This window comes from Montipora foliosa, chromosome 11 (assembly GCF_036669935.1).
Source record: "Montipora foliosa isolate CH-2021 chromosome 11, ASM3666993v2, whole genome shotgun sequence".
Classification (NCBI taxonomy): Eukaryota; Metazoa; Cnidaria; class Anthozoa; order Scleractinia; family Acroporidae; genus Montipora; species Montipora foliosa.
Window position 1 is genome coordinate 25931978 of NC_090879.1, and position 15000 is coordinate 25946977.

Sequence of the window (15000 nt, forward strand, 5' to 3'; positions counted from 1 at the left end):
TTTTTTTAGCCTTCCGAAGTTGACCCAAAAAATCGGCCATTTTTGAAAAATTTCCTTTGGTCCCCCCTTTGCTACTTTGCGAAAAATGGCCATTTTCGACACTTTTGCGAAAAATGTTATTTCTCCTCTAATAGGTCTTTTTTCATGCGGTTTTTTGCATAGCGCAAATCTAGGATAGTTTAGCTTTCAATCCATACTAATTAGGCCATCAGGCGACTTGTATTTCCTATTTTTTTAGCCTTCCGAAGTTGACCCAAAAATCGGCCATTTTTGAAAAATTTCCTTTGGTCCCCCCTTTGCTACTTTGCGAAAAATGGCCATTTTCGACACTTTTGCGAAAAATGTTATTTCTCCTCTAATAGGTCTTTTTTCATGCGGTTTTTTGCATAGCGCAAATCTAGGATAGTTTAGCTTTCAATCCATACTAATTAGGCCATCAGGCGACTTGTATTTCCTATTTTTTTAGCCTTCCGAAGTTGACCCAAAAAATCGGCCATTTTTGAAAAATTTCCTTTGGTCCCCCCTTTGCTACTTTGCGAAAAATGGCCATTTTCGACACTTTTGCGAAAAATGTTATTTCTCCTCTAATAGGTCTTTTTTCATGCGGTTTTTTGCATAGCGCAAATCTAGGATAGTTTAGCTTTCAATCCATACTAATTAGGCCATCAGGCGACTTGTATTTCCTATTTTTTTAGCCTTCCGAAGTTGACCCAAAAAATCGGCCATTTTTGAAAAATTTCCTTTGGTCCCCCCTTTGCTACTTTGCGAAAAATGGCCATTTTCGACACTTTTGCGAAAAATGTTATTTCTCCTCTAATAGGTCTTTTTTCATGCGGTTTTTTGCATAGCGCAAATCTAGGATAGTTTAGCTTTCAATCCATACTAATTAGGCCATCAGGCGACTTGTATTTCCTATTTTTTTAGCCTTCCGAAGTTGACCCAAAAATCGGCCATTTTTGAAAAATTTCCTTTGGTCCCCCCTTGCTACTTTGCGAAAAATGGCCATTTTCGACACTTTTGCGAAAAATGTTATTTCTCCTCTAATAGGTCTTTTTTCATGCGGTTTTTTGCATAGCGCAAATCTAGGATAGTTTAGCTTTCAATCCATACTAATTAGGCCATCAGGCGACTTGTATTTCCTATTTTTTTAGCCTTCCGAAGTTGACCCAAAAAATCGGCCATTTTTGAAAAATTTCCCTTTGCTACTTTGCCAAAAATGGCCATTTTCGACACTTTTGCGAAAAATGTTATTTCTCCTCTAATAGGTCTTTTTTCATGCGGTTTTTTGCATAGCGCAAATCTAGGATAGTTTAGCTTTCAATCCATACTAATTAGGCCATCAGGCGACTTGTATTTCCTATTTTTTTAGCCTTCCGAAGTTGACCCAAAAAATCGGCCATTTTTGAAAAATTTCCTTTGGTCCCCCCTTTGCTACTTTGCCAAAAATGGCCATTTTCGACACTTTTGCGAAAAATGTTATTTCTCCTCTAATAGGTCTTTTTTCATGCGGTTTTTTGCATAGCGCAAATCTAGGATAGTTTAGCTTTCAATCCATACTAATTAGGCCATCAGGCGACTTGTATTTCCTATTTTTTTAGCCTTCCGAAGTTGACCCAAAAATCGGCCATTTTTGAAAAATTTCCTTTGGTCCCCCTTTGCTACTTTGCGAAAAATGGCCATTTTCGACACTTTTGCGAAAAATGTTATTTCTCCTCTAATAGGTCTTTTTTCATGCGGTTTTTTGCATAGCGCAAATCTAGGATAGTTTAGCTTTCAATCCATACTAATTAGGCCATCAGGCGACTTGTATTTCCTATTTTTTTAGCCTTCCGAAGTTGACCCAAAAAATCGGCCATTTTTGAAAAATTTCCTTTGGTCCCCCCTTTGCTACTTTGCGAAAAATGGCCATTTTCGACACTTTTGCGAAAAATGTTATTTCTCCTCTAATAGGTCTTTTTTCATGCGGTTTTTTGCATAGCGCAAATCTAGGATAGTTTAGCTTTCAATCCATACTAATTAGGCCATCAGGCGACTTGTATTTCCTATTTTTTTAGCCTTCCGAAGTTGACCCAAAAATCGGCCATTTTTGAAAAATTTCCTTTGGTCCCCCCTTTGCTACTTTGCCAAAAATGGCCATTTTCGACACTTTTGCGAAAAATGTTATTTCTCCTCTAATAGGTCTTTTTTCATGCGGTTTTTTGCATAGCGCAAATCTAGGATAGTTTAGCTTTCAATCCATACTAATTAGGCCATCAGGCGACTTGTATTTCCTATTTTTTTAGCCTTCCGAAGTTGACCCAAAAAATCGGCCATTTTTGAAAAATTTCCTTTGGTCCCCCTTTGCTACTTTGCGAAAAATGGCCATTTTCGACACTTTTGCGAAAAATGTTATTTCTCCTCTAATAGGTCTTTTTTCATGCGGTTTTTTGCATAGCGCAAATCTAGGATAGTTTAGCTTTCAATCCATACTAATTAGGCCATCAGGCGACTTGTATTTCCTATTTTTTAGCCTTCCGAAGTTGACCCAAAGAATCGGCCATTTTTGAAAAATTTCCTTTGGTCCCCCCTTTGCTACTTTGCGAAAAATGGCCATTTTCGACACTTTTGCGAAAAATGTTATTTCTCCTCTAATAGGTCTTTTTTCATGCGGTTTTTTGCATAGCGCAAATCTAGGATAGTTTAGCTTTCAATCCATACTAATTAGGCCATCAGGCGACTTGTATTTCCTATTTTTTTAGCCTTCCGAAGTTGACCCAAAAATCGGCCATTTTTGAAAAATTTCCTTTGGTCCCCCCTTTGCTACTTTGCGAAAAATGGCCATTTTCGACACTTTTGCGAAAAATGTTATTTCTCCTCTAATAGGTCTTTTTTCATGCGGTTTTTTGCATAGCGCAAATCTAGGATAGTTTAGCTTTCAATCCATACTAATTAGGCCATCAGGCGACTTGTATTTCCTATTTTTTTAGCCTTCCGAAGTTGACCCAAAAAATCGGCCATTTTTAAAAAAATTTCCTTTGGTCCCCCCTTTGCTACTTTGCAAAAATGGTTATTTTCGACACTTTTGCGAAAAATGTTATTTCTCCTCTAATAGGTCTTTTTTCATGCGGTTTTTTGCATAGCGCAAATCTAGGATAGTTTAGCTTTCAATCCATACTAATTAGGCCATCAGGCGACTTGTATTTCCTATTTTTTTAGCCTTCCGAAGTTGACCCCAAAAATCGGCCATTTTTGAAAAATTCCTTTGGTCCCCCGTTTGCTTTTCTGCGAAAAATGGCCATTTTTGACGCTTTTGCGAAAAATGTTATTTCTCCTCTAATAGGTCTTTTTTCATGCGGTTTTTTGCATAGCGCAAATCTAGGATAGTTTAGCTTTCAATCCATACTAATTAGGCCATCAGGCGACTTGTATTTCCTATTTTTTTAGCCTTCCGAAGTTGACCCAAAAAATCGGCCATTTTTGAAAAATTTCCTTTGGTCCCCCCTTTGCTACTTTGCGAAAAATGTTATTTCTCCTCTAATAGGTCTTTTTTCATGCCGTTTTTTTGCATAGCGCAAATCTAGGATAGTTTAGCTTTCAATCCATACTAATTAGGCCATCAGGCGACTTGTATTTCCTATTTTTTTAGCCTTCCGAAGTTGACCCAAAAAATCGGCCATTTTTGAAAAATTTCCTTTGGTCCCCCCTTTGCTACTTTGCCAAAAATGGCCATTTTCGACACTTTTGCGAAAAATGTTATTTTTCCTCTAATAGGTCTTTTTCATGCGGTTTTTTTTGATGGCGCAAATCTAGGATAGTTTAGCTTTCAATCCATACTAATTAGGCCATCAGACGACTTGTATTTCCTACTTGTTAGCCTTCCGAAGTTGACCCAAAGAATCGGCCATTTTTGAAAAATTTCCTTTGGTCCCCCCTTTGCTACTTTGCGAAAAATGGCCATTTTCGACACTTTTGCGAAAAATGTTATTTCTCCTCTAATAGGTCTTTTTTCATGCGGTTTTTTGCATAGCGCAAATCTAGGATAGTTTAGCTTTCAATCCATACTAATTAGGCCATCAGGCGACTTGTATTTCCTATTTTTTTAGCCTTCCGAAGTTGACCCAAAAAATCGGCCATTTTTGAAAAATTTCCTTTGGTCCCCCCTTTGCTACTTTGCGAAAAATGGCCATTTTCGACACTTTTGCGAAAAATGTTATTTCTCCTCTAATAGGTCTTTTTTCATGCGGTTTTTTGCATAGCGCAAATCTAGGATAGTTTAGCTTTCAATCCATACTAATTAGGCCATCAGGCGACTTGTATTTCCTATTTTTTTAGCCTTCCGAAGTTGACCCAAAAAATCGGCCATTTTTGAAAAATTCCTTTGGTCCCCCCTTTGCTACTTTGCCAAAAATGGCCATTTTCGACACTTTTGCGAAAAATGTTATTTCTCCTCTAATAGGTCTTTTTTCATGCGGTTTTTTGCATAGCGCAAATCTAGGATAGTTTAGCTTTCAATCCATACTAATTAGGCCATCAGGCGACTTGTATTTCCTATTTTTTTAGCCTTCCGAAGTTGACCCAAAAAATCGGCCATTTTTGAAAAATTTCCTTTGGTCCCCCCTTTGCTACTTTGCGAAAAATGGCCATTTTCGACACTTTTGCGAAAAATGTTATTTCTCCTCTAATAGGTCTTTTTTCATGCGGTTTTTTGCATAGCGCAAATCTAGGATAGTTTAGCTTTCAATCCATACTAATTAGGCCATCAGGCGACTTGTATTTCCTATTTTTTTAGCCTTCCGAAGTTGACCCAAAAAATCGGCCATTTTTGAAAAATTTCCTTTGGTCCCCCCTTTGCTACTTTGCGAAAAATGGCCATTTTCGACACTTTTGCGAAAAATGTTATTTCTCCTCTAATAGGTCTTTTTTCATGCGGTTTTTTGCATAGCGCAAATCTAGGATAGTTTAGCTTTCAATCCATACTAATTAGGCCATCAGGCGACTTGTATTTCCTATTTTTTTAGCCTTCCGAAGTTGACCCAAAAAATCGGCCATTTTTGAAAAATTTCCTTTGGTCCCCCCTTTGCTACTTTGCGAAAAATGGCCATTTTCGACACTTTTGCGAAAAATGTTATTTCTCCTCTAATAGGTCTTTTTTCATGCGGTTTTTTGCATAGCGCAAATCTAGGATAGTTTAGCTTTCAATCCATACTAATTAGGCCATCAGGCGACTTGTATTTCCTATTTTTTTAGCCTTCCGAAGTTGACCCAAAAAATCGGCCATTTTTGAAAAATTTCCTTAGGTCCCCCCTTTGCTACTTTGCAATAAATGGCCATTTTCGACACTTTTGCGAAAAATGTTATTTCTCCTCTAATAGGTCTTTTTTCATGCGGTTTTTTGCATAGCGCAAATCTAGGATAGTTTAGCTTTCAATCCATACTAATTAGGCCATCAGGCGACTTGTATTTCCTATTTTTTTAGCCTTCCGAAGTTCGACCAAAAAATCGGCCATTTTTGAAAAATTTCCTTTGGTCCCCCCTTTGCTACTTTGCGAAAAATGGCCATTTTCGACACTTTTGCGAAAAATGTTATTTCTCCTCTAATAGGTCTTTTTTCATGCGGTTTTTTGCATAGCGCAAATCTAGGATAGTTTAGCTTTCAATCCATACTAATTAGGCCATCAGGCGACTTGTATTTCCTATTTTTTTAGCCTTCCGAAGTTGACCCAAAAAATCGGCCATTTTTGAAAAATTTCCTTTGGTCCCCCCTTTGCTACTTTGCGAAAAATGGCCATTTTCGACACTTTTGCGAAAAATGTTATTTCTCCTCTAATAGGTCTTTTTTCATGCGGTTTTTTGCATAGCGCAAATCTAGGATAGTTTAGCTTTCAATCCATACTAATTAGGCCATCAGGCGACTTGTATTTCCTATTTTTTAGCCTTCCGAAACTCACCCAAAAACTCGGCCATTTTTGAAAAATTTCCTTTGGTCCTCCCTTTGCTACTTTGCGAAAAATGTTATTTCTCCTCTAATAGGTCTTTTTTCATGCGGTTTTTTTGCATAGCGCAAATCTAGGATAGTTTAGCTTTCAATCCATACTAATTAGGCCATCAGGCGACTTGTATTTCCTATTTTTTTAGCCTTCCGAAGTTGACCCAAAAAATCGGCCATTTTTGAAAAATTTCCTTTGGTCCCCCCTTTGCTACTTTGCGAAAAATGGCCATTTTCGACACTTTTGCGAAAAATGTTATTTCTCCTCTAATAGGTCTTTTTTCATGCGGTTTTTTGCATAGCGCAAATCTAGGATAGTTTAGCTTTCAATCCATACTAATTAGGCCATCAGGCGACTTGTATTTCCTATTTTTTTAGCCTTCCGAAGTTGACCCAAAAAATCGGCCATTTTTGAAAAATTTCCTTTGGTCCCCCCTTTGCTACTTTGCGAAAAATGGCCATTTTCGACACTTTTGCGAAAAATGTTATTTCTCCTCTAATAGGTCTTTTTTCATGCGGTTTTTTGCATAGCGCAAATCTAGGATAGTTTAGCTTTCAATCCATACTAATTAGGCCATCAGGCGACTTGTATTTCCTATTTTTTTAGCCTTCCGAAGTTGACCCAAAAAATCGGCCATTTTTGAAAAATTTCCTTTGGTCCCCCCTTTGCTACTTTGCGAAAAATGGCCATTTTCGACACTTTTGCGAAAAATGTTATTTCTCCTCTAATAGGTCTTTTTTCATGCGGTTTTTTGCATAGCGCAAATCTAGGATAGTTTAGCTTTCAATCCATACTAATTAGGCCATCAGGCGACTTGTATTTCCTATTTTTTTAGCCTTCCGAAGTTGACCCAAAAAATCGGCCATTTTTGAAAAATTTCCTTTGGTCCCCCCTTTGCTACTTTGCGAAAAATGTTATTTCTCCTCTAATAGGTCTTTTTTCATGCGGTTTTTTTGCATAGCGCAAATCTAGGATAGTTTAGCTTTCAATCCATACTAATTAGGCCATCAGGCGACTTGTATTTCCTATTTTTTTAGCCTTCCGAAGTTGACCCAAAAAATCGGCCATTTTTGAAAAATTTCCTTTGGTCCCCCCTTTGCTACTTTGCGAAAAATGGCCATTTTCGACACTTTTGCGAAAAATGTTATTTCTCCTCTAATAGGTCTTTTTTCATGCGGTTTTTTGCATAGCGCAAATCTAGGATAGTTTAGCTTTCAATCCATACTAATTAGGCCATCAGGCGACTTGTATTTCCTATTTTTTTAGCCTTCCGAAGTTGACCCAAAAATCGGCCATTTTTGAAAAATTTCCTTTGGTCCCCCCTTTGCTACTTTGCGAAAAATGGCCATTTTCGACACTTTTGCGAAAAATGTTATTTCTCCTCTAATAGGTCTTTTTTCATGCGGTTTTTTGCATAGCGCAAATCTAGGATAGTTTAGCTTTCAATCCATACTAATTAGGCCATCAGGCGACTTGTATTTCCTATTTTTTTAGCCTTCCGAAGTTGACCCAAAAAATCGGCCATTTTTGAAAAATTTCCTTTGGTCCCCCCTTTGCTACTTTGCGAAAAATGGCCATTTTCGACACTTTTGCGAAAAATGTTATTTCTCCTCTAATAGGTCTTTTTTCATGCGGTTTTTTGCATAGCGCAAATCTAGGATAGTTTAGCTTTCAATCCATACTAATTAGGCCATCAGGCGACTTGTATTTCCTATTTTTTTAGCCTTCCGAAGTTGACCCAAAAAATCGGCCATTTTTGAAAAATTTCCTTTGGTCCCCCCTTTGCTACTTTGCGAAAAATGGCCATTTTCGACACTTTTGCGAAAAATGTTATTTCTCCTCTAATAGGTCTTTTTTCATGCGGTTTTTTGCATAGCGCAAATCTAGGATAGTTTAGCTTTCAATCCATACTAATTAGGCCATCAGGCGACTTGTATTTCCTATTTTTTTAGCCTTCCGAAGTTGACCCAAAAAATCGGCCATTTTTGAAAAATTTCCTTTGGTCCCCCCTTTGCTACTTTGCGAAAAATGGCCATTTTCGACACTTTTGCGAAAAATGTTATTTCTCCTCTAATAGGTCTTTTTTCATGCGGTTTTTTGCATAGCGCAAATCTAGGATAGTTTAGCTTTCAATCCATACTAATTAGGCCATCAGGCGACTTGTATTTCCTATTTTTTAGCCTTCCGAAGTTGACCCAAAAAATCGGCCATTTTTGAAAAATTTCCTTTGGTCCCCCCTTTGCTACTTTGCGAAAAATGGCCATTTTCGACACTTTTGCGAAAAATGTTATTTCTCCTCTAATAGGTCTTTTTTCATGCGGTTTTTTGCATAGCGCAAATCTAGGATAGTTTAGCTTTCAATCCATACTAATTAGGCCATCAGGCGACTTGTATTTCCTATTTTTTTAGCCTTCCGAAGTTGACCCAAAAAATCGGCCATTTTTGAAAAATTTCCTTTGGTCCCCCCTTTGCTACTTTGCGAAAAATGGCCATTTTCGACACTTTTGCGAAAAATGTTATTTCTCCTCTAATAGGTCTTTTTTCATGCGGTTTTTTGCATAGCGCAAATCTAGGATAGTTTAGCTTTCAATCCATACTAATTAGGCCATCAGGCGACTTGTATTTCCTATTTTTTTAGCCTTCCGAAGTTGACCCAAAAAATCGGCCATTTTTGAAAAATTTCCTTTGGTCCCCCCTTTGCTACTTTGCGAAAAATGTTATTTCTCCTCTAATAGGTCTTTTTTCATGCGGTTTTTTGCATAGCGCAAATCTAGGATAGTTTAGCTTTCAATCCATACTAATTAGGCCATCAGGCGACTTGTATTTCCTATTTTTTTAGCCTTCCGAAGTTGACCCAAAAAATCGGCCATTTTTGAAAAATTTCCTTTGGTCCCCCCTTTGCTACTTTGCGAAAAATGGCCATTTTCGACACTTTTGCGAAAAATGTTATTTCTCCTCTAATAGGTCTTTTTTCATGCGGTTTTTTGCATAGCGCAAATCTAGGATAGTTTAGCTTTCAATCCATACTAATTAGGCCATCAGGCGACTTGTATTTCCTATTTTTTTAGCCTTCCGAAGTTGACCCAAAAAATCGGCCATTTTTGAAAAATTTCCTTTGGTCCCCCCTTTGCTACTTTGCGAAAAATGGCCATTTTCGACACTTTTGCGAAAAATGTTATTTCTCCTCTAATAGGTCTTTTTTCATGCGGTTTTTTGCATAGCGCAAATCTAGGATAGTTTAGCTTTCAATCCATACTAATTAGGCCATCAGGCGACTTGTATTTCCTATTTTTTTAGCCTTCCGAAGTTGACCCAAAAATCGGCCATTTTTGAAAAATTTCCTTTGGTCCCCCCTTTGCTACTTTGCGAAAAATGGCCATTTTCGACACTTTTGCGAAAAATGTTATTTCTCCTCTAATAGGTCTTTTTTCATGCGGTTTTTTGCATAGCGCAAATCTAGGATAGTTTAGCTTTCAATCCATACTAATTAGGCCATCAGGCGACTTGTATTTCCTATTTTTTTAGCCTTCCGAAGTTGACCCAAAAAATCGGCCATTTTTGAAAAATTTCCTTTGGTCCCCCCTTTGCTACTTTGCCAAAAATGGCCATTTTCGACACTTTTGCGAAAAATGTTATTTCTCCTCTAATAGGTCTTTTTTCATGCGGTTTTTTGCATAGCGCAAATCTAGGATAGTTTAGCTTTCAATCCATACTAATTAGGCCATCAGGCGACTTGTATTTCCTATTTTTTTAGCCTTCCGAAGTTGACCCAAAAAATCGGCCATTTTTGAAAAATTTCCTTTGGTCCCCCCTTTGCTACTTTGCGAAAAATGGCCATTTTCGACACTTTTGCGAAAAATATTATTTCTCCTCTAATAGGTTTTTTTTCATGCGCTTTTTTGCATAGGACAAATCTAGGATAGTTTAGCTTTCAATTCATATTAATGTTCCCAACCCATGACAGCAAATGAGACACAACAATTTGTGGGGTAATGGGGTAGGAGATGAAGCACTCCATTAGCAGGTGTGAAAAGGCAGGATAACTAAGTTGCCCGGCAAAGAGAGGTCGCGATCCTCTCCAAGGGGTTATAATCCCCAAGGCCATGACAACAAGTTGGCAATGCGAGGTTACAATCCTCGCCAAGGGTTACAATCCCCAAGGCCACAATACTCTCCAGAGGGTTACAATCCTACACCTGAGAGGTCCTTATCCTATCTAGGGTTGCGGCTCTTGGTTTCTATGGTAACCGTGCTCGATCAGAAGGCACGCAGCCCTAGTACGGTGAGTCTATGGGGCAAAGGGTGACCCGCATGGGAACACTTCATCCCACAAATACACGAAGTGTATTCCCCATTGACGAACCACAAACTAACAAAATACTAAAATGTAGCAAAATATATCGTAGAATGTTGCCCAGTTGGGTGGCAGACCGTGACGTGGAGTACCAGAGGCTAATTTTGGGTGTTCCCTACCAATTTAACTGAAACTTGTGAGAGAAGGGAATTGGGGCATTTAAGATATCGCTCATAGCAGTCGAAGGACCAGCGCCCGAGGGTTTTAATTAGCCAGGGTGGGAGCCCAACTGAGGCTGCCGTTGTGGCAGCGCCTATGCGATAGCTATGGCCGGCGTAATTAGATGGGTCGAAACCGGCAAGGGATAAGAGCTGCCTTGTCTCGGAAGTCAAATCTTGCTTGGTCAATGGTAGGCCCGAAGCGTACTGGAAAAGGGGTCCCGGGGTGGTGCTCCTTGCCAACAGATACCTGTGCATGGGCTGCACAGGGCAAATTGACTGGTTAGTTGGCCCGATATAAATGGTGTGCCCAGAGCGAAAGGGATCTGTTTTGGAAATCTTTATGCGTACCGACATGTAATGAGGGGAGGTTTGATTGGGAAAGAAGGTTATATCCTCCGGGGAAAGGTGAATATGTGACGAGAAGGGGGAGTTGCATCTCAGCTCTCCTAACCGCAAAAAACCAAAAAAGGCTAATGTCATTGCAGCCCAAATCATAGTTGAATCGCTGTTCGAAGTGTAAGGGATCGCGAGGAGATTAAAAAAGAGGCGAAGGTGTTCTATGGTGATGGGAAGACGAATCGACAGCTGCTGCCCTGTGCGCGTTTGATTCCCCGGCATATGAGCTGAAGGCGGAGAATTTTTTTCAGGTCGAGGTCATAACCATTGCGGATGTGAAGGTGCCGGACAGCGGCTAAATAGCTCTTAATTGAGGAGTGTTTGATTGATCGTGCTAGGTGGGCGACATACCGGAGGAGAGTGTCCTCGTCTGCCGGTAGGTTGTTGGGTAGATCGATACGGTACAATGATAAAAAATCCAGAAAACGCCTCCCTCCCGAACTGTAGGACCGTTGAGTAGAAGCTGCCAACGAGAGGTTAAGGTACCGGTGGATGTCGGCAGTTAGATCTCCATGAGAGCCTGTGGGATAGGGTGGGGGTCCTGTTCTGCGTGCGGCGCGAGCAGACGAAAACGGTCCATCTGAAATCGAGACAGCGAGTCAGCGATCGTGTTCTTTTTACCTGCAATATGCTGGACTCGCAGGTAGTGTCAGCAGGGTCAACTGGCGGACTAAGTCCATCACTCTAGGAATGCGGAAGCGCTTAGAATTGACAATGCCGATGACCGACTCATTACCGCAAAAAATAATTATGCGCCTGTTAGCAAAATATCTGCTCCAAAGGGAACAGGCGACGACCAGGGCAAATAGTTCCTGCCAGGCAATACTCACGCCTGGTTGATGGAGTTGTTGGTGGCTTTCCCAACGGCCCTGGAACCACTTAGAACCAAAAGCCCCCCCAGAGCCCAGGGTACCAGATGCGTCGGTGAATAACTGGAGGGAGTCCGAGTCGACCCAGGAGTTAGACAGGAAAAAACTGGCCCCGTTCCAGTCCGAAATAAACTCCTTCCACATGTGGAGATCTTTAAAGAAACCGGAGCTCAATGAGATGTGATGATGGGCCTTGGAAACCTTCCGGGTGAGCGCGATCATGCGTTGAAGGAAAGGCCTACCGTGGGGAATGACTTTACACGCGAAGTTCAGAGTGCCAATCAGGGATTGTAATTCCTTAAGGGTGCAGGATTTCCTACGCTGAAAAGATGCGAGCGAGGTCCGGATGCGTTCGACCTTATCGGGGGGTAGCCGTGCCTCCATTTTTCCAGAATCTAAAATGATACCCATGAAATCGAGCGCAGTACAGGGGCCCTGGGTCTTGTCCCCGGCGATAGGGATATGAAGATTCCTAAAGGTTAGGAGCATACTGGTCAGGCTCTGTTGGCAGGTCTGACTGTAAAGGGGGGGAAAGTGCTAGAGGCTCGATGATTAGAAAATCGTCCAGGATATGGCAAGCAAATGAGATTTGGCACTTATTGAGGAGAATCCACGCGACCGCATCCGCAAGTTGGTTGAAGATATATGGGGCACTCCGCAAGCCGAAGGGGAGACATTTGTCATAGTAATATTGACCGTCCCAGTACATTCCAAAAAGTTCGTAGTCAGATGGTTTTAGCGGAACGAGTCGAAATGCAGACTGAATATCCGTTTTAGCAAGGAAGCACCCCGGACCGAACCTTAAAATTCCCGAAATAGCATTGTCAATGGTTATGTATTGCAGGCCATGGTCCTCCTTGGAAATAGAGTGATTGATACTAGTGACCCCAGACTTGGGACATGATAAGTGAAAAATAGTTCGAAATTTATTTGTATGTTTCTTAGGAACGAGACCTATAGGGGAGACTTGAAGGTTACGAAAGGGGGGGTGGAGAATGGACCCGCGACACGACCTACGGCGACCTCCTTAGACAAGTTTTCATTTACTATATCAGGCTGTGCCAGGGCAGTGGGTAGGTTCTTAGAAAAGCGTGCAAACCGTTGGCCATTGTAGCCTATGTCAGCCCCATACTTGAAAGTGTTACATAATGTTAAAACTAAAAACTGTTCAGGGTGGTCCTCGAGTGTACTTTCCAACCTTGTCACATTAACGGGGGTTGGGAGGACCAAGGCAGCCCCTTCACTTGGGTCTACGGGAGGACGTAGGATGGGAGGCCCCTGGGTCCTTTTCCGCGTCGCTGTGACGTTTTCCGTCGACCCGAGATCGGTCGGGACAGTGGCACCCAGGGTGGGCTCCCCGGCATTTGTTGCAGACGTGTTTGTACGGGCAGGATTCCCGGGTGCAAGACCCAGTGGAGTTGAAGTTATTGCATGTGCCTCTGCTTGCGACCCCGTCAGAGGCTCTGGAGTTGGGTCTCTTAGAAAAAAGGGGATATTCCTCTCTCAGGACGGAAGGTGCGACAGTAAAAACAGTGAGCCACAACTGAGTATCCAGAATAGACCACACTAGAGACTTGTTAAGACTAGCCTTTTGGCGAAACTTGTAGTCGTAGATGGCCCAACCTAAACCGGCGTGGACCCTAGCGGCGTATCTAATTAGGCTAAGATAATGTAGTAGTTCCTGTGAGCGATGGGGGAATTTATGCGTAAGTACCCTTAAGTAAATGGTAAAGGCCGTGGTCCATTGTTCAACATCCGTGATGGTTGAAGAGGCTTTCCTATTCTTGGTCACTGTCACGACTGAGTTCTCTATGGACAAGACAAGCGGCTCGTCCTCCACATTCGATAGGTTTTTAGGGAGCAGTTTAGACAGTTCAAAAAACTCACCCGACTGGATCTCTTTCACGTAGCTGGTGGGTATAGGATCCTGGAAGGGCGTTGCTTGAAGCCCTGCGTCGGGGAATGTGATGTCCTGGTGGGGGTGGGTTTGGATAAGGGTGTCCACGTCGATTGCGCGGGAAGTTCTGGCGCTGTTTTGGGTCGACGGTTGAATAACTGATTGGGCTTGAATGGCGCCTACCGCGGCCCTAGCGGCTTCGCCAGCGATTTCCGTGGAGGCAACTGCGACAGATTCCTTCACAAGCCGTTGGAGTTCTGCGATTTGAGCCTCGCTAAAAATACTGTTACGATCCTGGGGGCGATCCATATGATTGTTCAAATTGAGACCCGAGGCTTCGCCGTTGGGCCCACCGTCTGCGTTATTCGCTGGAACATACCGGAGGCTAGTAAGCCTTCTCTCCAAGGTGCTTCGCTGGCCCGTCGAAGGTAGACCATTCTGCTGGCAGAGACCACGAAGATCGGAAATTGGCAAAGCGGATAATACCGCCGGATCCATGTTGACGTTATTCTGGGCGCGAACCGCTCTGCGAGATCTGATGGGTGGCATGGCTCCGTGAGTTGCACAATATGTCTCCAAGAGAATTGCTAAACACCAGGGACTATCAATGTGACGAAATTTGGACGGATAATTGGGGATTTCAGTGCGGATACTTAAAATTTCAGTGCAGATGCTTGAACTGAAGTGTTTTGGTTTGAAGCCAAACAGAAATGACGCATTACCGAGGTTCAGGGATTTTGATATGCTAGTCCTTAAGCACGTGGCGCCTAGAGTTGTGATTGGATAATAATGTGCATGGTGTGATGTTCGCGTGAGTCAAGCTCGCTCTGTAACGAGAGAACTCATAATAGCCTTAGCTCAATTACAAATCCCTTACAGAGGTCATGGTTGTCACATTAACTTTAATTCATAAGGGTTCATAAATTGCTTCTAATTAGGTCATCAGGCGACTTGTATTTCCTATTTTTTTAGCCTTCCGAAGTTGACCCAAAAAATCGGCCATTTTTGAAAAATTTCCTTTGGTCCCCCCTTTGCTACTTCGCGAAAAATGGCCATTTTCGACACTTTTGCGAAAAATGTTATTTCTCCTCTAATAGGTCTTTTTTCATGCGGTTTTTTGCATAGCGCAAATCTAGGATAGTTTAGCTTTCACTCCATACTATCTAGGCCATCAGGCGACTTGTATTTCCTATTTTTTTAGCCTTCCGAAGTTGACCCAAGAAATCGGCCATTTTTGAAAAATTTCCTTTGGTCCCCCCTTTGCTACTTTGCGAAAAATGGCCATTTTCGACACTTTTGCGAAAAATGTTATTTCTCCTCTAATAGGTCTTTTTTCATGCGGTTTTTTGCATAGCGC

The 15000-nt window shown here is 41.4% G+C and overlaps 2 protein-coding genes across 2 annotated transcripts in view; one reads left to right on the plus strand and one right to left on the minus strand.

Annotated features, from left to right (window-relative positions):
- Positions 1-15000, plus strand: part of LOC137975130 (melanocortin receptor 5-like) — a 387070-nt gene that overhangs the window by 34050 nt on the left and 338020 nt on the right. The window lies entirely within an intron of this gene.
- Positions 12822-14458, minus strand: LOC137976427 (uncharacterized). Its single transcript, XM_068823767.1, has one exon. The coding sequence runs from the start codon at positions 14190-14192 to the stop codon at positions 12987-12989; it is 1206 nt and encodes a 401-aa protein (XP_068679868.1). The 5' UTR covers positions 14193-14458; the 3' UTR covers positions 12822-12986.